Source organism: Nerophis ophidion, linkage group LG04, assembly GCF_033978795.1.
Source record: "Nerophis ophidion isolate RoL-2023_Sa linkage group LG04, RoL_Noph_v1.0, whole genome shotgun sequence".
NCBI lineage: Eukaryota > Metazoa > Chordata > Actinopteri > Syngnathiformes > Syngnathidae > Nerophis > Nerophis ophidion.
The window spans coordinates 82,231,245-82,252,377 of record NC_084614.1 but is presented as its reverse complement, the minus strand read 5'-3'; the positions used below and the strand labels follow the sequence as shown (position 1 = coordinate 82,252,377).

General features: G+C 40.5%; 1 protein-coding gene across 7 annotated transcripts in view; it reads right to left on the bottom strand.

Moving 5' to 3' along the window:
• The window catches only part of tiam1a (TIAM Rac1 associated GEF 1a), a 234,798-nt gene that overhangs the window by 17,622 nt on the left and 196,043 nt on the right, over nucleotides 1–21,133 (bottom strand). For all 7 annotated transcript variants that reach the window (XM_061899333.1, XM_061899335.1, XM_061899334.1 and 4 more), the window contains 4 exons: nucleotides 7,133–7,333; nucleotides 5,697–5,765; nucleotides 4,940–5,065; nucleotides 1,560–1,668 (listed from right to left, as the gene is read on the bottom strand). In XM_061899333.1, coding sequence (XP_061755317.1) covers nucleotides 1,560–1,668; nucleotides 4,940–5,065; nucleotides 5,697–5,765; nucleotides 7,133–7,333 — 505 coding nt within the window. The remainder of the gene's footprint in view (nucleotides 1–1,559; nucleotides 1,669–4,939; nucleotides 5,066–5,696; nucleotides 5,766–7,132; nucleotides 7,334–21,133) is intronic.

The window sequence follows — 21,133 nt, the reverse complement described above, 5'->3', positions numbered from 1 at the left end:
CTAGTTGGATAAATTAACCACCACTACAAGTTGGATAAATAAACCCTCACTACTAGTTGGATAAATTAACCACCACTACAAGTTGGATAAATAAACCATCAGTACTAGTTTGGTAAATAAACCATCACTACTAGTTGGGTAAATAAACCACTATTAGTTGGATAATAAATCATCACTACTAGTTGGGTAAATAAACCTTTACTACTAGTAAAATAAACAATCTAGTGCTGATGGTTTGTTTATTTATTTATTTTATTAATAAATCATCACTACTAATTGGGTAAATAACCTTTACTACTAGTAAAATAAACAAACTAGTGCCCATCCATCCATCCATCCATTTTCTACCGCTTATTCCCTTTGGGATCGCTGGTGCCTATCTCAGCTACAATTGGGCAGAAGGCGGCATACACCCTGGACAAGTCGCCAGCTCATCGCAGGTCATTTTTAAATGTTGCAATAAAAAACAATATTAAGACGTACCAAAAAGTGGCATTTATGTCCATAAGTGAGTATTCATGTCCATACGTGAGTATTTATGTCCATAAGTGAGTATTTATGTCCATAAGTGAGTATTTATGTCCATAAGTGAGTATTTATGTCCATAAGTGAGTATTTATGTCCATAAGTGAGTATTTATGTCCATAAGTGAGTATTTATATCCATAAGTGAGTATTTATGTCCATAAGTGAGTATTTATGTCCATAAGTGAGTATTCATGTCCATAAGTGAGTATTTATGTCCATAAGTGAGTATTTATGTCCATAAGTGAGTATTTATGTCCATAAGTGAGTATTTATGTCCATACGTGAGTATTTATGTCCATAAGTGAGTATTCATGTCCATAAGTGAGTATTCATGTCCATACGTGAGTATTCATGTCCATACGTGAGTATTTATGTCCATACGTGAGTATTTATGTCCATAAGTGAGTATTTATGTCCATAAGTGAGTATTTATGTCCATAAGTGAGTATTTATGTCCATAAGTGAGTATTTATGTCCATAAGTGAGTATTTATGTCCATAAGTGAGTATTTATGTCCATAAGTGAGTATTTATGTCCACAAGTGAGTATTTTATGTCCACAAGTGAGTATTTTATGTCCATAAGTGAGTATTTATGTCCACAAGTGAGTATTTATGTCCATAAGTGAGTATTTATGTCCATAAGTGAGTATTTATGTCCATACGTGAGTATTTATGTCCATAAGTGAGTATTTATGTCCATAAGTGAGTATTTATGTCCATAAGTGAGTATTTATGTCCATAAGTGAGTATTTATGTCCATAAGTGAGTATTTATGTCCATACGTGAGTATTTATGTCCATACGTGAGTATTTATGTCCATAAGTGAGTATTTATGTCCATAAGTGAGTATTTATGTCCATAAGTGAGTATTTATGTCCATAAGTGAGTATTTATGTCCATAAGTGAGTATTTATGTCCATAAGTGAGCGGCACGGGTCCCTGGCTGGGCCTTACCAAGGTTTTGGGTGCTCACCTTTGGCCAGGACTTTGGGGACCTTGGTGTGACTGGCACAGAAGTTTTGGGTGCTCACCTTTGGCCAGGACTTTGGGGACCTTGGTGTGACTGGCACAGAAGGCGCTGTAGATCTTGAAGCGGTCGGCGTAGTAAAGGAAAGATCCGCCCAGGGAGAAGAGAACTTTCTGTGGGGCAGAAATGGCAACTTCACCCACTTGCTGTTGTTGCGTAATCACCCAGTGGGTGTGGCAATAATCCCCCAGTGGGTGTGGCAATAATCCCCCAGTGGGTGTGGCAATAATCTCCCAGTGGGTGTGGCAATAATCACCCAGTGGGTGTGGCAATAATCTCCCAGTGGGTGTGGCAATAATCACCCAGTGGGTGTGGCAATAATCACCCAGTGGGTGTGGCAATAATCTCCCAGTGGGTGTGGCAATAATCACCCAGTGGGTGTGGCAATAATCCCCCAGTGGGTGTGGCAATGGGGGAAAAACACCTCACACAACCTTGAAATCTACAAAAATGTATAAACTCTCCATTTCCATGTGTAATAATAACCACTTTAAAAGAGTCTAATTAGTAGTGATGTGGAATTGAGGCCTCAGTGAGCGTGTGGCACACTCACCGCTTGTATTGACAAAGAATGTTGGGATTCTTCCTTTTAACACGGCTCTCTTAATGTATTATTCAGTATGTGGCTTGTATTAAAAGGTTTTAAAACAGGTTAGAAGAGCTCTGGTGCGTTCTCAGTGACTTCATCCTGGAAAATTACTAATTTAGAATTGGAATAAATACAAATCACAATTTATATGTAAAATTATTTTTTCAAGAAAGGTAAAAAAACAACAATGTGAAAAATGCAACGGTAATAATATTAATTGTATCAATAATAATTTCAGATTTTTAATCTATAAAAGAACAAAATAAAACAATATTTTAAATTCTCAAAATCTTAAATTTAGAATCGAAAGTAAGTAAAACAATGAGTAAAACAATAAGTAAAACAAACGCATTTTTCCCCCCTTTTTTTAAATAATAAAAAAAAAGAAAAATTTCCAGGATTACAAATTGTGAAATATTTTTTTCACGAAAAAAAATGCAACGGTAATAATAATAATATCAATTATAATTTCAGTTTTTTAATCCATAAAAGAATAATCAAGAAAGGTAAAAAAAAAAAAAAGATTAATGTGAAAAATCCAACGGTAATTAATAATAATAATAATAATAATAATTTCAGATTTTTAATCCATAAAACAACAAAATAAAACAAAATTTTTTTAAATTCTCAAAATCTTAAATTTAGAATTGAAAGTAAGTAAGTAAAACAAACGCATTTCCCCCCCCCTTTTTTTTTTAATACTAAAAAAAAAGAAAATTTTCGAGGATCTCAAATTGTGAAATATTTTTTTCACGAAAAAAAATGCAACGGTAATAATAATAATATCAATTATAATTTCAGTTTTTTAATCCATAAAAGAATAATCAAAAAAGGTAAAAAAAAAAAAAAGATTAATGTGAAAAATCCAACGGTAATAATAATAATAATATCAATAATAATATCTGATTAAATAAAACTATTTTTTTTTAATTCCTAAAATCTTAAATCAATTAAGAATCGGAAGTAAGTAAAACAAACAATTTTTTTAAATACTAAAAAACAAATAACCTAAAATAAAAAAATAAAAACAACCGTGTCAATAATAACAATGTTTTCAAATTTTTTGTTCAAAAATGGATTCTTGAAAAAAATAATAAAAAAAATAAATACAAATTATGACTCAATTTAGAATCAGAAGAATTAAAAATTTTTGATTCGGATGGGAATCTTTTTAAAAGAAATGTTTAAATAATACTAAAAAACAAATAACCTAAAATAAATTTAAAAAAACAACAGTGTCAATTTTTTCAAATTTTTAGTTAAAAAATTAATTTTGAAAAAAAATTAAAAAAAATAAATCAAAATTGTGAATCAATTTAAAATCAGAATAACAAAAAATCGTGATTTGGATAGGAATCTTTTAAAAAATGTGTTTTATACAATATAAAATAAAAAATAAATAAAATAAATACAAAAAATGTGTCAATAATAATGTTTTCAGATTTTTAGTTCAAAAATGGATTCTTGAAAAAAATGTAAAAAAATTATCAAAATTGTGAATCAATTTAGAATCAGACTAACTAAAAAAATTGTGATTTGGATAGGAACCTTTTAAAAAAAAGTTTTTATACAATATTAAAAAAAACAAACCTAAAATAAATTTAAAAAACAACAGTGTCAACAATAACAATGTTTTCACATTTTTAGTTCAAAAATGTTTTTTTGAAAAAAATAAAAAATAAAAAATAAATCAAAATTGTGAATCAATTCAGAATCAGAATAATTAAAAAAATAGCGATTCGGATGGGAATCATTTAAAAAAAGAAAATGTTATACAATACTAAAAAACAAATAACCTAAATTAAATAAAAAAACAACAACATTGTCAATAATAACAATGTTTTCAAATTTTTTGTTCAAAAATAAATTCTTGTAAAAAATTATAAAAAAGTAAATCAAAATTGTGACTCAATTTGGAATCACAATAATTAAAAAAATTGTGATTCGGATGGGAATCTTTAAAAAATAATAATTATACAATACTAAAAAACAAATATCCTCAAATAAAATAAAAAACAACAACAGTGTCAATAATGACAATGTTTGCAAATCTTTTGTTCAAAAATGGACTCTTGAAAAAAATAAAAACAATTTATCAAAATTGTGACTCAATTTAGAATCTGAATAATTTAAAAAATTGTGATTCGGATGGGAATCTTGAAAATTTTTTTTTTTTATACGATACAAAAAAAAAAAAATTACCTAAAATAAATTTAAAAAACAACAGTGTCAATAATATCAATAATAGTTGCAGATTTTTAGTCCTAAAATGGATTCTTGAAGAAAAAAAACCTATATAAATAAAACTTTGATAAACCATCACTACTAGTTGGATAAATAACCCATCACTACTAGTTGGATAACTAACCCATCACTACTAGTTAGATAAATAACCCATCACTACTAGTTAGATAAATAACCCATCACTACTAGTTGGATAACTAATTCATCACTACTAGTTGGATAAATAACCCATCACTACCAGTTGGATAACTAACCCATCACTACTAGTTGGATAACTAGATAACTAACCCATTACTACTAGTTGGATAACCAACCTGTCACTACTAGTTGGATAACTAACCCATCACTACTAGTTGGATAACTAACCCGTCACTACTAGTTGGATAACAAACCCATCACTACTAGTTGGATAACTAACCCATCACTACTAGTTGGATAACTAACCCATCACTACTAGTTGGATAACTAACCCATCACTACTAGTTGGATAACTAACCCGTCACTACTAGTTGGATACAAGGTGCTACTAGGTAGATAGAGAGGCCCCGCACCTTAAACTGCTCCACCCTCTCCAGGCGGTCCAGGTCTGGCACCAGTCTGATGCCGTCCTCCAGGGTCCGCAGGAACTCCAGCTGGAAGTCCACCATCTCCCCCAGGTTACCGAACAGAACGTCCAGCTGGACCAGACCAGGGGACAGTGGACATTAGGGTGTGCTGACCTGACCAGTCTGTGGGAGTCTGTGACCAGTCTGTGGGAGTCTGTAGGAGTCTGTGGAAGTCTGTGGGAGTCTGTGACCAGTCTGTGACCAGTCTGTGACCAGTCTGTGACCAGACCAGTCTGTGGGAGTCTGTGGGGGTCTGTGACCAGACCAGTCTGTGGGGGTCTGTGACCAGACCAGTCTGTGGGGGTCTGTGACCAGACCAGTCTGTGGGAGTCTGTGACCAGACCAGTCTGTGGGAGTCTGTGACCAGTCTGTGACCAGTCTGTGACCAGTCTGTGGGAGTCTGTGACCAGTCTGTGGGAGTCTGTGACCAGTCTGTGGGAGTCTGTGACCAGTCTGTGGGAGTCTGTGACCAGTCTGTGGGAGTCTGTGACCAGTCTGTGGGAGTCTGTGACCAGTCTGTGACCAGTCTGTGGGAGTCTGTGACCAGTCTGTGGGAGTCTGTGACCAGTCTGTGGGAGTCTGTGACCAGTCTGTGGGAGTCTGTGACCAGTCTGTGGGAGTCTGTGACCAGTCTGTGGGAGTCTGTGACCAGTCTGTGGGAGTCTGTGACCAGTCTGTGGGGGTCTGTGGGAGTGGGCCTCACCTCATCCTGACTCAGGAAGTTCTCCTTCTGCAGCGGTGTCAAGTAGCACTCGATGAGGCAACTCAGGTCCTGCAAGACCAGGGACAAGATCAGACATGAAGGCAGGTGAGTCATGACTGAGGACTAAAAGGTGTCCTGTCTGAGGACTAGATGGTGAACTGACTGAGAACTAAAGGTGTCCTGACTGAGAACTAGAATGAGTCATGACTGAGGACAAGAAGGAGTCATTACTGAGGACTAAAGGTGTCCTGACTGAGGACTAGAAGGAGTCATGACTGAGGACTAAAGGGAGTCATTGCTGAGGACTAGAAGGTGTCCTGACTGAGGACTAGATGGTGTCCTGACTGAGGACTGGAAGGAATCATGACTGAGGCCTAGAAGGAGTCCTGACTGAGGACTAGAAGGAGTCATGACTGAGGACTAAAGGGAGTCATTGCTGAGGACTAAAGGGAGTCATTGCTGAGGACTAGAAGGAGTCCTGACTGAGGACTAGATGGTGTCCTGACTGAGGACTAGATGGTGTCCTGACTGAGGACTAAAAGGAGTCACGACTGAGGACTAGATGGTGTACGGATTAGATGTTGTACTGACTGAGGACTAGATGGTGTCATGACTGAGGACCACAAGGACTCCTGACTGAGGACTAGATGGTCTCCTGACTGAGGACTAGATGGTCTCCTGACTGAGGACCAAAGGGAGTCATGACTGAGGACTAGATAGTGTATGGATTAGATGGTGTACTGACTGAGGACTAAAAGGTGTACTGACTGAGGACTAGATGGTGTCTTGACTGAGGACTAGATGGTGAACTGACTGAGGGCTAGAAGGTGTCCTGACTGAGGACTAGTTGGTGTCCTGACTGAGGACAAGAAGGAGTCATGACTGAGGACTAGATGGTGTGCGGATTAGATGCTGTACTGACTGAGGACTGGAAGGAATCATGACTGAGGCCTAGAAGGAGTCCTGACTGAGGACTAGATGGTGTCCTGACTGAGGACTAGATGGTGAACTGAGGACTAGATGGTGAACTGACTGAGGAGTAAAGGGAGTCCTGACTGAGGAATAAAGGGAGTCCTGACTGAGGACTAAAAGGAGTCACGACTGAGGACTAGATGGTGTACGGATTAGATGCTGTACTGACTGAGGACTAGATGGTGTCATGACTGAGGACTATAAGGAGTCCTGACTGAGGACTAGAAGGAGTCATGACTGAGGACTAGAAGGTGCCCTGACTGAGGACTAAAAGGTGCCCTGACTGAGGACTAAAAGGTGTCCTGACTGAGGACTAAAAGGTGTCCTGTCTGTGGACTAGAAGGAGTCCTGACTGAGGACTAAATGTCCTGCCTGAGGACTGGAAGGTGTCCTGACTGAGGACTAGCAGGTGTCCTGTCTGAGGACTAGAAGGTGCCGTGTCTAAGGACTAGAAGGTGTCCTACCTTCACGTAAGTCTTCTCCGTCTCCACCAGCTCGTTGATGACCTTTCGGAGTTTGTCGGCGTGTGACAGCTGCCTCTGTGCCGCCGTCCCTCCCGAGGGCGGCATGGCGGACACGGGGCTGGGCGAGAGGGACGAGGAGGACGAGGACGAGGACATCTGGCACTCGGGAGCGTCGTGGAGGCAGAAGGTGGCCACCTGCTCCTGCGGGGAACACGTATCGCACCTGTTAGCGTCCACGCCCCCTTCAGGTGCCGCACAAAAATGAGGATATCATACCTTTGAATTAAAACCTCTACAGGCCTCGTGGCCACAAGCGTGGACAGCACCTTGTAGGTCTTATTTCCAAAAATGTGTACATTTTTACTGGTTTATTTTGGGTAAGTACTCCATTTATGTTGGTCCAGCTGGCCCGGGATGTTTTTTTTCTGATTTATTTTGGGTAAGCACTCCATTTATGTTGGTTCAGCTGGCCCGGGTCGTTTTTCCGGTTTATTTTGGGTAAGTACTTCATTTATGTTGGTCCAGCTGGCCCAGGATGTTTTTTTTCTGATTTATTTTGGGTAAGCACTCCATTTATGTGGGTTCAGCTGGCCCGGGTCGTTTTTCCGGTTTATTTTGGGTAAGCACTCCGTTTATGTTTGTCCATCTGGCCTGGGACATTTTTCCCGGTTTATTTTGAGTAAGCACTCCATTTATGTTGATACAGCTGGCCTTGGACATTTTTCCGGTTTATTTTGGGTAAGCACTCCATTTATGTTAGTCCAGCTGGCCTGGGACGTTTTTTCCGGTTTATTTTGGGTAAGCGCTACATTTACGTTGGTCCAGCTAGAAGCCAGCAGTTCATCCTCAGTATGTTCAGCTTCAAAAATATAATGCTGTGAATCCTCATTTGTGCAAAAATAGTCCTTGTTATTTTATAACCGAGTATGCCATGATTAGAACACACACTCGCATTTGTTTCCGGAAGTAGGGACACACATTTGTTGCAGGAAGTCGGAAGTGCGTTGCTATGGAAACGGAAATCAATGCGCCGAGGAAATGATTAAAATGACAAAATTATGGTAAATATTACATTTTAAAAGGTGACGTGCTGCGTGTATCACGATCGATACAAAGTGTGACTCACTCAATGGTCCAGCTGGCCGGGGACGTTTTTTTGCGGGGTTTTTTGGGTAAGCACTCCATTTATGTCGAAACAACATGACTTCAAGTTACACATTTTAAAGCTGAAGTTAAAGTACCAATGATAGTCACACACACACACACACACACACACACACAAGAGGTGTGGTGCAATTTGTCTTCCCATCCCCTTGTTCACCCCTTGAGTGGTGAGGGGAGCGGTGAGCAGTCAGGCAACAGCAGTGTCCGCGCCCGGGAATCATTTTTGGTGATTTAACCCCCAATTCCAACTCTTCATGCTGAGTGCCAAGCAGGGAAGTAATGGCTCCCATTTTTATAGTCTTTGGTGCGACTCGGCCAGGGTTTGAACTCACAACCTACCCATCTCAGGGCGGACCCTCTAACCACGAGGCCACTGAGTAGGTTATTTTTGCAGCTTTGCGTCACTTTCTCCTCACTCTTGTCGGCTTCCCGTCTACTCCAAAGTCTCACCCTTTAGCAGTTCATCCTCAGTATACTCAGCTTCAAAAATATAAGGTTGTGAATCGTCATTTGTCCAAAAAAAAAGTCGTCCTTGTTATTCTATTAGCAAATCTGGCAAAGTCACTTGCGTTTGTTTCCGGGATTAGGAACACATTTGTTGCAGGAAGTCTGAAGTGTGTTGCTATGGAAACCGAAATCAATGCGTTGAGGAAAAGGGACTTCTGTGTGCAGCGCATACAGGTCAGTTCGGCCTGTCGTTGTTGTTTTGGCTTGAATTTTGATCTGTCACTTTGTTTTGTTTGATACACAGGACTTTATATTGTGTTCAAAACGAACAAACCTTCACTAAAACGCGACTTTTGTCAAAGCGAGAACCCACAATTCATGTTCAATTTTTTTTCTTATGCTCCGAAATCCAAACTTTTCCATTTATGAACCCTGCGCAAGAGCAAAATTAGATAGAAGTTGCGCCGTGTTCACACGGGTCTGACACATCACACTGACACACACATGCTGAGGCGGCAACAGGCCCGTCTAAGCAGGTTGCACGCCTTGTCCCTCAACGCCGCACCACTGACAAACTCACTTTTCCATCCAGGCGCTCAAAACCGGTTGGGCAGCGCCGACACACACACACACACACACACACACACACACACACACACACACACACACACACACACACACACACACACACACACACACACACACGCCTTGCCTACTTTGTGTGGACCCACGTTTGGTCAGTAGGTTGTGAGGGCCCCCCTTTCCACTATAGCTAGAATGATGAAAAAAAATAAAACACACACACACACACACACACAGACACACACACACACACACACACACACACACACAACCACCATGCTAACAAGCCAGTTAGCAAGCCGGAGAGCGCCGCCGCCTTCATGACAGACGGAGCGGCGAGCAGACACATGCCAGAGTGACACGCCTGATGATGATGATGCGTGACACGTCGGCGCCAACCATCAAGAAGCCACTTTCATAAAAAAAAGTAATACAAAATGCAACATGCACGTGCCAAATAGTGTGCATTGCTTCTATGGATGACTAAGAGTGATGCCAAATAGTGTGCATTGTTTCTATGAATGACTAAGAGTGATGCCAAATAGTGTGAATTGTTTCTATAGGTGACTAAGAGTGATGCCAAATAGTGTGCATTGTTTCTATGGATGACTAAGAGTGATGCCAAATAGTGTGCATTGTTTCTATGGATGAGTAACAGTGATGCCAAATAGTGTGCATTGTTTCTATGGATGAGTAAGAGTGATGCCAAATAGTGTGCATTGTTTCTATGGATGAGTAAGAGTGATGCCAAATAGTGTGCATTGTTTCTATGGATGAGTAACAGTGATGCCAAATAGTGTGCATTGTTTCTATGGATGACTAAGAGTGATGCCAAATAGTGTGCATTTGTTTCTATAGATGACTAAGAGTGATGCCAAATAGTGTGCATTGTTTCTATGAATGACTAAGAGTGCTGCCAAATAGTGTGCATTGTTTCTATGGATGACTAAGAGTGATGCCAAATAGTGTGCATTGTTTCTATGGATGAGTAAGAGTGATGCCAAATAGTGTGCATTGTTTCTATGGATGAGTAAGAGTGATGCCAAATAGTGTGCATTGTTTCTATAGATGACTAAGAGTGATGCCAAATAGTGTGCATTGTTTCTATGGATGACTAAGAGTGATGCCAAATAGTGTGCATTGTTTCTATGGATGACTAAGAGTGATGCCAAATAGTGTGCATTGCTGAGATAGGCGCCAGCGCCCCCCGCGACCCCGAAAGGGAATAAGCGGTAGAAAATGGATGGATGGATGGATGTTTCTATGAATGACTAAGAGTGATGCCAAATAGTGTGCATTGTTTCTATGGATGAGTAAGAGCGATGCCAAATAGTGTGCATTGTTTCTATGAATGACTAAGAGTGCTGCCAAATAGTCATCCATAGAAACAGTGCACACTATTTGGCATCGCTCATATTGACAGGAGCAATGCACACTATTTGGCATCATTCCTACAGGAGCAATGCACACTATTTGGCATCATTCTGACACAAGTTAACACACACTATTTGGCATCACTCTTACACCAGCAATGCACACTATTTTGCATCCCTCTTAGTTAATTACACCAGCAATGCACACTATTTGGCATCAGTCTTGGTTATTTACCCCAGCAGTGCACACTATTTGGCATTACTCTTACATGAGTAATGCACACTATTTGGCATGACTCTTACACAAGTAATGCACACTATTTGGCATCACTCTTACACCAGCAATGCACACTATTTGGTATCACTCTTGGTTATTCACACCAGCAATGCACACTATTTGGCGTCCGCAATGCACACTATTTGGCATCACTCTTACACCAGCAATCCACATTATTTTGCATCCCTCTTAGTTATTTACACCAGCAATGCACACTATTTGGCATCACTCTTGGTGATTTACACCAGCAATGCACACTATTTTGCATCTCTGTTAGTTATTTACACCAGCAATGCGCACTATTTGGCATTCCTCTTAGTTATTTACACCAGCAATGCACACTATTTGGCATCACTCTTTGTTATTTACACCAGCAATGCACACTATTTGGCATCACTCTTACACCAGCAATGCACACTATTTGGTATCACTCTTGGTTATTCACACCAGCAATGCACACTATTTGGCGTCCGCAATGCACACTATTTGGCATCACTCTTACACCAGCAATCCACATTATTTTGCATCCCTCTTAGTTATTTACACCAGCAATGCACACTATTTGGCATCACTCTTGGTGATTTACACCAGCAATGCACACTATTTTGCATCTCTGTTAGTTATTTACACCAGCAATGCGCACTATTTGGCATTCCTCTTAGTTATTTACACCAGCAATGCACACTATTTGGCATCACTCTTTGTTATTTACACCAGCAATGCACACTATTTGGCATCTCTGTTATTTACACCAGCAATGCACACTATTTGGCATTACTCTTACATGAGTAATGCACACTATTTGGCATGACTCTTACACAAGTAATGCACACTATTTGGCATCACTCTTACACAAGTAATGCACACTATTTGGCATGACTCTTACACAAGTAATGCACACTATTTGGCATCACTCTTCCAAGAGCAATGAACGTTATTTGGCATCGCTCTTACACGAGTAATGCACACTATTTGGCATCACTCTTAGTATTTTACACGAGCAATGCACACTATTTGGCATGACTCAGTTATTTACATGAGCAATGCACACTATTTGGCATTACTCTTACAAGAGTAATGCACACTATTTGGCGTCACTCTTACACTTATGAGCAATGCACACTATTTGGCATCACTCTTAGTTATTTACATGGACAATGCACACTATTTGGCATCACTCTTATTTACATGGACAATGCACACTATTTGGTATCACTCAGTTATTTTCATGAGCAAGGCACACTAAGAGTAATAGTGTGCATTGCTGGTGTAAATAATTATGAGTGATGCCAAATAGTGTGCATTGTCCATGTAAATAACTAAGAGTGATGCCAAATAGTGTGCATTGCTGGTGTAAATAACAGAGTGGTGCCAAATAGTGTGCATTTCTGGTGTAAATAACAAAGAGTGATGCCAAATAGTGTGCATTTCTGGTGTAAATAACAAAGAGTGATGCCAAATAGTGTGCATTGCTGGTGTAAATAACAAAGAGTGATGCCAAATAGTGTGCATTGCTTGTGTAAATAACAAAGAGTGATGCCAAATAGTGTGCATTGCTGGTGTAAATAACTAGTGATGCCAAATAGTGTGCATTGCTGGTGTAAATAACAAAGAGTGATGCCAAATAGTGTGCATCGCTGGTGTAAATAACAAAGAGTGATGCCAAATAGTGTGCATTGCTGGTGTAAATAATTATGAGTGATGCAAAATAGTGTGCATTGCTGGTGTAAATAACAAAGAGTGATGCCAAATAGTGTGCATTGCTGGTGTAAATAATTATGAGTGATGCCAAATAGTGTGCATTGCTGGTGTAAATAACAAAGATTGATGCCAAATAGTGTGCATTGCTGGTGTAAATAACAAAGAGTGATGCCAAATAGTGTGCATCGCTGGTGTAAATAACAAAGAGTGATGCCAAATAGTGTGCATTGCTGGTGTAAATAATTATGAGTGATGCCAAATAGTGTGCATTGCTGGTGTAAATAACAAAGAGTGATGCCAAATAGTGTGCATTGCTGGTGTAAATAACAAAGAGTGATGCCAAATAGTGTGCATTGCTGGTGTAAATAACTAAGAGTACATTATATATAAAAAAGAGCCTCTTACCGGGTGTGAAACATCGTAATAAAAAGATTTAGAGGAGCATTTAGACGACTTCTTCCCTCTCTTCTTCCTCCTGATGCTGAAAGTCGACATGCTGGCAGATCGCAGCTCAAACTAAAGTCTGTGGTCCATGACTTCTTGTCCCTCCCGTCCCCCTTAGCCTCACCCAGTGTGACGGGGGGAGAAGGAGGCGGCAGTCAAGAAGCAGAAGACGTGTGAGGACACAACAGTCAAGAAGCAGAAGACGTGTGAGGACACAACAGTCAAGAAGCAGAAGACGTGTGAGGACACAACAGTCAAGAAGCAGAAGACGTGTGAGGACACAACAGTCAAGAAGCAGAAGACGTGTGAGGACACAACAGTCAAGAAGCAGAAGACGTGTGAGGACACAACAGTCAAGAAGCAGAAGACGTGTGAGGACACAACAGTCAAGAAGCAGAAGACGTGCGAGGACACAACAGTCAAGAAGCAGAAGACGTGCGAGGACACAACAGTCAAGAAGCAGAAGACGTGTGAGGACACAACAGTCAAGAAGCAGAAGACGTGTGAGGACACAACAGTCAAGAAGCAGAAGACGTGCGAGGACACAACAGTCAAGAAGCAGAAGACGTGCGAGGACACAACAGTCAAGAAGCAGAAGACGTGTGAGGACACAACAGTCAAGAAGCAGAAGACGTGTGAGGACACAACAGTCAAGAAGCAGAAGACGTGTGAGGACACAACAGTCAAGAAGCAGAAGACGTGTGAGGACACAACAGTCAAGAAGCAGAAGACGTGTGAGGACACAACAGTCAAGAAGCAGAAGACGTGTGAGGACACAACGGTCAAGAAGCAGAAGACGTGTGAGGACACAACGGTCAAGAAGCAGAAGACGTGCGAGGACACAACGGTCAAGAAGCAGAAGACGTGCGAGGACACAACGGTCAAGAAGCAGAAGACGTGTGAGGACACAACAGTCAAGAAGCAGAAGACGTGTGAGGACACAACGGTCAAGAAGCAGAAGACGTGTGAGGACACAACGGTCAAGAAGCAGAAGACGTGCGAGGACACAACAGTCAAGAAGCAGATGACGTGTGCGGACACAACAGTCAAGAAGCAGAAGACGTGCGAGGACACAACAGTCAAGAAGCAGAAGACGTGCGAGGACACAACAGTCAAGAAGCAGAAGACGTGCGAGGACACAACAGTCAAGAAGCAGAAGACGTGCGAGGACACAACGGTCAAGAAGCAGAAGACGTGCGAGGACACAACGGTCAAGAAGCAGAAGACGTGCGAGGACACAACAGTCAAGAAGCAGAAGACGTGTGAGGACACAACAGTCAAGAAGCAGAAGACGTGCGAGGACACAACAGTCAAGAAGCAGAAGACGTGCGAGGACACAACAGTCAAGAAGCAGAAGACGTGTGAGGACACAACAGTCAAGAAGCAGAAGACGTGTGAGGACACAACAGTCAAGAAGCAGAAGACGTGCGAGGACACAACAGTCAAGAAGCAGAAGACGTGCGAGGACACAACAGTCAAGAAGCAGAAGACGTGTGAGGACACAACAGTCAAGAAGCAGAAGACGTGTGAGGACACAACAGTCAAGAAGCAGAAGACGTGTGAGGACACAACAGTCAAGAAGCAGAAGACGTGTGAGGACACAACAGTCAAGAAGCAGAAGACGTGTGAGGACACAACAGTCAAGAAGCAGAAGACGTGTGAGGACAAAAGACTTGTTCCGTCATGACTGACTTGTACTGGATCTCTTGCGCTAGCAGGGCTAGCAGCTAACCGTTCTTTGGAGTTGTGCTAGCAGGGTTAACAACAAACCGCTTATTTGGAGTGGCGCTAGCAGAGCTAACAGCTTACCACATATTTGGAGTTGTGCTAGTAGGGCTAACAACTAACAGTTTCTTTTGAATCGCGCTAATACGGCTAATAGCTAACCATTTATTTGGAGTCGTGCTAGTAGGGCTAACAACTAACAATTTCTTTTGAATCGCGCTAATACGGCTAATAGCTAACCATTTATTTGGAGTCGTGCTAGTAGGGCTAACAACTAACAATTTCTTTTGAATCGCGCTAATACGGCTAATAGCTAACCATTTATTTGGAGTCGTGCTAGTAGGGCTAACAACTAACAATTTCTTTTGAATCGCGCTAATACGGCTAATAGCTAACCATTTATTTGGAGTCGTGCTAGTAGGGCTAACAACTAACAATTTCTTTTGAATCGCGCTAATACGGCTAATAGCTAACCATTTATTTGGAGTCGTGCTAGTAGGGCTAACAACTAACAATTTCTTTTGAATCGCGCTAATACGGCTAATAGCTAACAATTTATTTGGAGTCGTGCTAGTAGGGCTAAGAACTAACAATTTCTTTTGAATCGCGCTAATACGGCTAATAGCTAACCATTTATTTGGAGTCGTGCTAGTAGGGCTAACAACTAACAATTTCTTTTGAATCGTGCTAATACGGCTAATAGCTAACCATTTATTTGGACTCGCGCTAGAAGGGCTAACAGCAAAACCGTTTATTTGGAGCGGCACTAGCAGGGCCAAAAGCCAACCCTTTTTTTTTGGAGTTGTGCTAGCAGGGCTAACAGCTAACCATTTGCCAATTCAAAAAGCTTGTAAATCTCCACTGTGTAGGATAGGAAGCGACTCGAAGGTGTCGGTCCCTTTGATGTATCGTAATCCACAGGAACATTTTGTCTTGACCCGAGATCTACAAAGCAGAGAGGAAGCCGGACCTGACTCCCCTCCGGGCACCTTTTCTTTAAACTGTTCTTTAACTAAAGGCGACGGCTGTTTACGACCCCCCCTCCCTTAGAAACAGCTGTTGCCATGTAAAACAGGGAAAGCCCAAATAAAATCTTTCGTCCAGCCCAGACGTTTCTCCTCAATTGAGCCAAATTTAATTCTGTCTCTGTTTGACTCCTTGCTGCTTGTCTTGTTTAATAGAAGTCATCAATGTTTGAACCTGACAGTAACAACATGTCATGAGAAACACAAAAAGGTCTCTTTAGACTACTTTTTATGCGACTATTTAATAGGAGTGCACCTAACAACCTGATCAGATTCCATTCCCAATCGATCCTAGATTCTCCGATATCATGTTATCAATTTTTTCCCATCGCTTTATGAAAAATGACCAATCTAGGTTGTAATTACATGCAAGGACTCATTTTTAACATAACAAAAACAACAAAAAACTCGATTTTTTGCCAGGTCATGCAATGCAAACAGAACCTGGTTCAATTCCCCCCCGGCTCTACTTCATTGCAGCCCGCTAAGATCACACCTGCCACACTGCTGCCAACACACACCTTATGTAACCAAGCACACCTTCACACACACACACACACACATTTAGCTTCTTTCTTAATCCGTCATCAGCATTTGATGCATGCAGCGGAAATCCAAGACCGTCAAAAAAGTCAAGCCGGGACAGGATCAGCCTTACCTTTTCTCCACAAAGTAAAGAAGCAGCCTGTGGCTACGGCGCGGGGGTGCAGTGTGTGTGTGTGTGTGTGTGTGTGTGTGTGTGTGTGTGGGAGGGGGAGGAGCTTGGAAGGCGAGCAGCGGCCTGTCGCCGGCATCACCACCCCCCCTCCGGCAGCGGCAAGCAGGATCAAGTGAGATTATTGCACCACGGTGTCTAGATGGACATCACATCCAAGTGTCCTATCGTAGTGTTTTTAGGGCGTCAAAACCCTGAAATTAGCAGCAGATGATGTGAGGAGCACCAAGTCCAAAGCTTCCGGAACGTTCATTTCAGGTTCTGTGCCTGAATTGAGTTATCTCTTAAAGGGGAACTGCACTTTTTGACTAAAATTCACAATAAGACAAGAACACATCTTATGTCATAAAACTGGACTCTCACTATTATGTTAGATCCACTATGGATTGGACTCTCACACTTTTATGTTAGATCCACTATGGACTGGACTCTCACAATTATGTTAGATCCACTATGGACTGGACTCTCTCACTATTATGTTAGATCCACTATGGACTGGACTCTCTCACTATTATGTTAGATCCACTATGGACTGGACACTCACTATTATGTTAGATCCACTATGGACTGGACTCTCTCACTATTATGTTAGATCCACTATGGACTGGACACTCACTATTATGTTAGATCCACTATGGACTGGACTCTCTCACTATTATGTTAGATCCACTATGGACTGGACACTCACTATTATGTTAGATCTACAATGGACTGGACTCTCACTATTATGTTGGATCCACTATGGACTGGACTCTCTCACTATTATGTTAGATCCACTATGGACTGGACTCTCACACTATTATGTTAGATCCACTATGGACTGGACTCTCACTATTATGTTAGATCCACAATGGACTGGACTCTCACTATTATGTTAGATCCACTATGGACTGGACTCTCACACTATTATGTTAGATCCACTATGGACTGGACTCTCACTATTATGTTAGATCCACTATGGACTGGACTCTCACACTTTTATGTTAGATCCACTATGGACTGGACTCTCACAATTATGTTAGATCCACTATGGACTGGACTCTCTCACTATTATGTTAGATCCACTATGGACTGGACACTCACTATTATGTTAGATCCACTATGGACTGGACTCTCTCACTATTATGTTAGATCCACTATGGACTGGACACTCACTATTATGTTAGATCTACAATGGACTGGACTCTCACTATTATGTTGGATCCACTATGGACTGGACTCTCTCACTATTATGTTAGATCCACTATGGACTGGACTCTCACACTATTATGTTAGATCCACTATGGACTGGACTCTCACTATTATGTTAGATCCACAATGGACTGGACTCTCACTATTATGTTAGATCCACTATGGACTGGACTCTCACTATTATGTTAGATCCACTATGGAGTAGACTTTCACTATTATGTTAGATCCACTATGGACTGGACTCTCACTATTATGTTAGATCCACTATGGACTGGACTCTCACTATTATGTTAGATCCACTATGGACTGGACTCTCACTATTATGTTAGATCCACTATGGACTGGACTCTCACTATTATGTTAGATCCACTATGGACTGGACTCTCACTATTATGTTAGATCCACTATGGACTGGACTCTCACTATTATGTTAGATCCACTATGGACTGGACTCTCACTATTATGTTAGATCCACTATGGACTGGACTCTCACTATTATGTTAGATCCACTATGGACTGGACTCTCACTATTATGTTGGATCCACTATGGACTGGACTCTCACACTATTATGTTAGATCCACTATGGACTGGACTCTTACACTATTATGTTAGATCCACTATGGACTGGACTCTCACACTATTATGTTAGATCCACTATGGACTTGACTCTCACTATTATGTTAGATCCACTATGGACTGGACTCTCACTATTATGTTGGATCCACTATGGACTGGACTCTCACACTATGTTAGATCCACTATGGACTGGACTCTCACTATTATGTTAGATCCACTATGGACTGGACTCTCACTATTATGTTAGATCCACTATGGACTGGACTCTCACACTATTATGTTAGATCTCCTATGGACTGGACTCTCACACTATTATGTTAGATCCACTATGGACTGGACTCTCACTATTATGTTAGATCCACTATGGACTGGACTCTCACTATTATGTTAGATCCACTATGGACTGGACTCTCACTATTATGTTAGATCTACAATGGACTGGACTCTCACTATTATGTTGGATCCACTATGGACTGGACTCTCTCACTATTATGTTAGATCCACTATGGACTGGACTCTCACACTATTATGTTAGATCCACTATGGACTGGACTCTCACTATTATGTTAGATCCACAATGGACTGGACTCTCACTATTATGTTAGATCCACTATGGACTGGACTCTCACTATTATGTTGGATCCACTATGGACTGGACTCTCACACTATTATGTTAGATCCACTATGGACTGGACTCTCACTATTATGTTAGATCCACTATGGACTGGACTCTCACTATTATGTTAGATCCACTATGGACTGGACTCTCACTATTATGTTAGATCCACTATGGACTGGACTCTCACTATTATGTTAGATCCACTATGGACTGGACTCTCACTATTATGTTAGATCCACTATGGACTGGACTCTCACTATTATGTTAGATCCACTATGGACTGGACTCTCACTATTATGTTGGATCCACTATGGACTGGACTCTCACACTATTATGTTAGATCCACTATGGACTGGACTCTTACACTATTATGTTAGATCCACTATGGACTGGACTCTCACACTATTATGTTAGATCCACTATGAACTTGACTCTCACTATTATGTTAGATCCACTATGGACTGGACTCTCACTATTATGTTGGATCCACTATGGACTGGACTCTCACACTATTATGTTAGATCCACTATGGACTGGACTCTCACTATTATGTTAGATCCACTATGGACTGGACTCTCACTATTATGTTAGATCCACTATGGACTGGACTCTCACACTATTATGTTAGATCTCCTATGGACTGGACTCTCACACTATTATGTTAGATCCACTATGGACTGGACTCTCACTATTATGTTAGATCCACTATGGACTGGACTCTCACTATTATGTTAGATCCACTATGGACTGGACTCTCACACTATTATGTTAGATCCACTATGGACTGGACTCTCACTATTATGTTAGATCCACTAAGGACTGGACTCTCACTATTATGTTAGATCCACTATGGACTGGACTCTCACACTATTATGTTAGATCCACTATGGACTGGACTCTCACTATTATGTTAGATCCACTAAAGACTGGACTCCCTCACTATTATGTTAGATCCACTATGGACTGGACTCTCACACTATTATGTTAGATCCACTATGGACTGGACTCTCACTATTATGTTGGATCCACTATGGACTGGACTCTCTCACTATTATGTTAGATCCACTATGGACTGGACTCTCACTATTATGTTGGATCCACTATGGACTGGACTCTCTCACTATTATGTTAGATCCACTATGGACTGGACTATATAAGACTTTTAAAGTCATGTTGATAGTAGGCTAATATAGACACTTACATCATGTGTTGTCTTCATTATAACACTTATATAAGACTATAGTAATAAAACATTAAGGTGCAATGGACGTACATAAAAGTGTGCAATAAAAGGTGCAAGAGTTCAGGGTGAGGTAGTTTATTGTTGGGGAGGGTGTGTCTTTTGTGTGTGTGTGTGTGTGTGTGTGTGTGTTCTTGTATTTCCAGCCTTCTTGAGACATGAAGGAAAAGTATCTTCCACATGAAGCGGTGTGAACAAGTGAGGACATAAATCATGGTCCCAATACGGAAAAAATGTGAAATCTATAAAAACTTAGGTGGTCCAAAAAAAGGACAGATTTTTCAAAACTGACTGCTTCTGGTCAACATATGAAATAACAAGTGTTTGTAAAAATGTAAAGTGCTCCCCCTCTGGCCAACATATACGTAGTAACAAGTGTATGTAAAAAATTGAAATATGCTGCCTTTGATTAAAAATAATTAAAATAAATAATAAACATTTATATAGAGACATTGTGTAATTACTTGAAGTAAATAATGAAGATTAAAAACTAATTTCAAACAACAAGTTCCCCTCCAAAATAACTAAAACGTTTACCTTTTTTATATTTGCATAGTATGTATATTATTAATGTTGTAAATACACTTCTTTATATATCTAGAAAAGGTGGTCCTAAAGAGGTCGGCATTTTTTTGGAGGTCTCCAGAAGGTACGAAATACACGTGTGTGTGTGTGATAACTAGAAGTAAATAATCATGATTAAAAACACATTCCAAACAAATCCCCCCCAAAAAAACCCTAAAAGCTGACCTTTTTTATATTTGCATAGTATGTATAAATAATTAATGTTGTAAATACACATTTTTATATATCTAGAAAAGCTGGTCCTAAAGAGGTCAGCATTTTTTTGGAGGTCTCCAGAAGGTAAGAAATACACAAATGTGTGTGTTTCACAATCATAGTTTATAATAAATTCTCCTT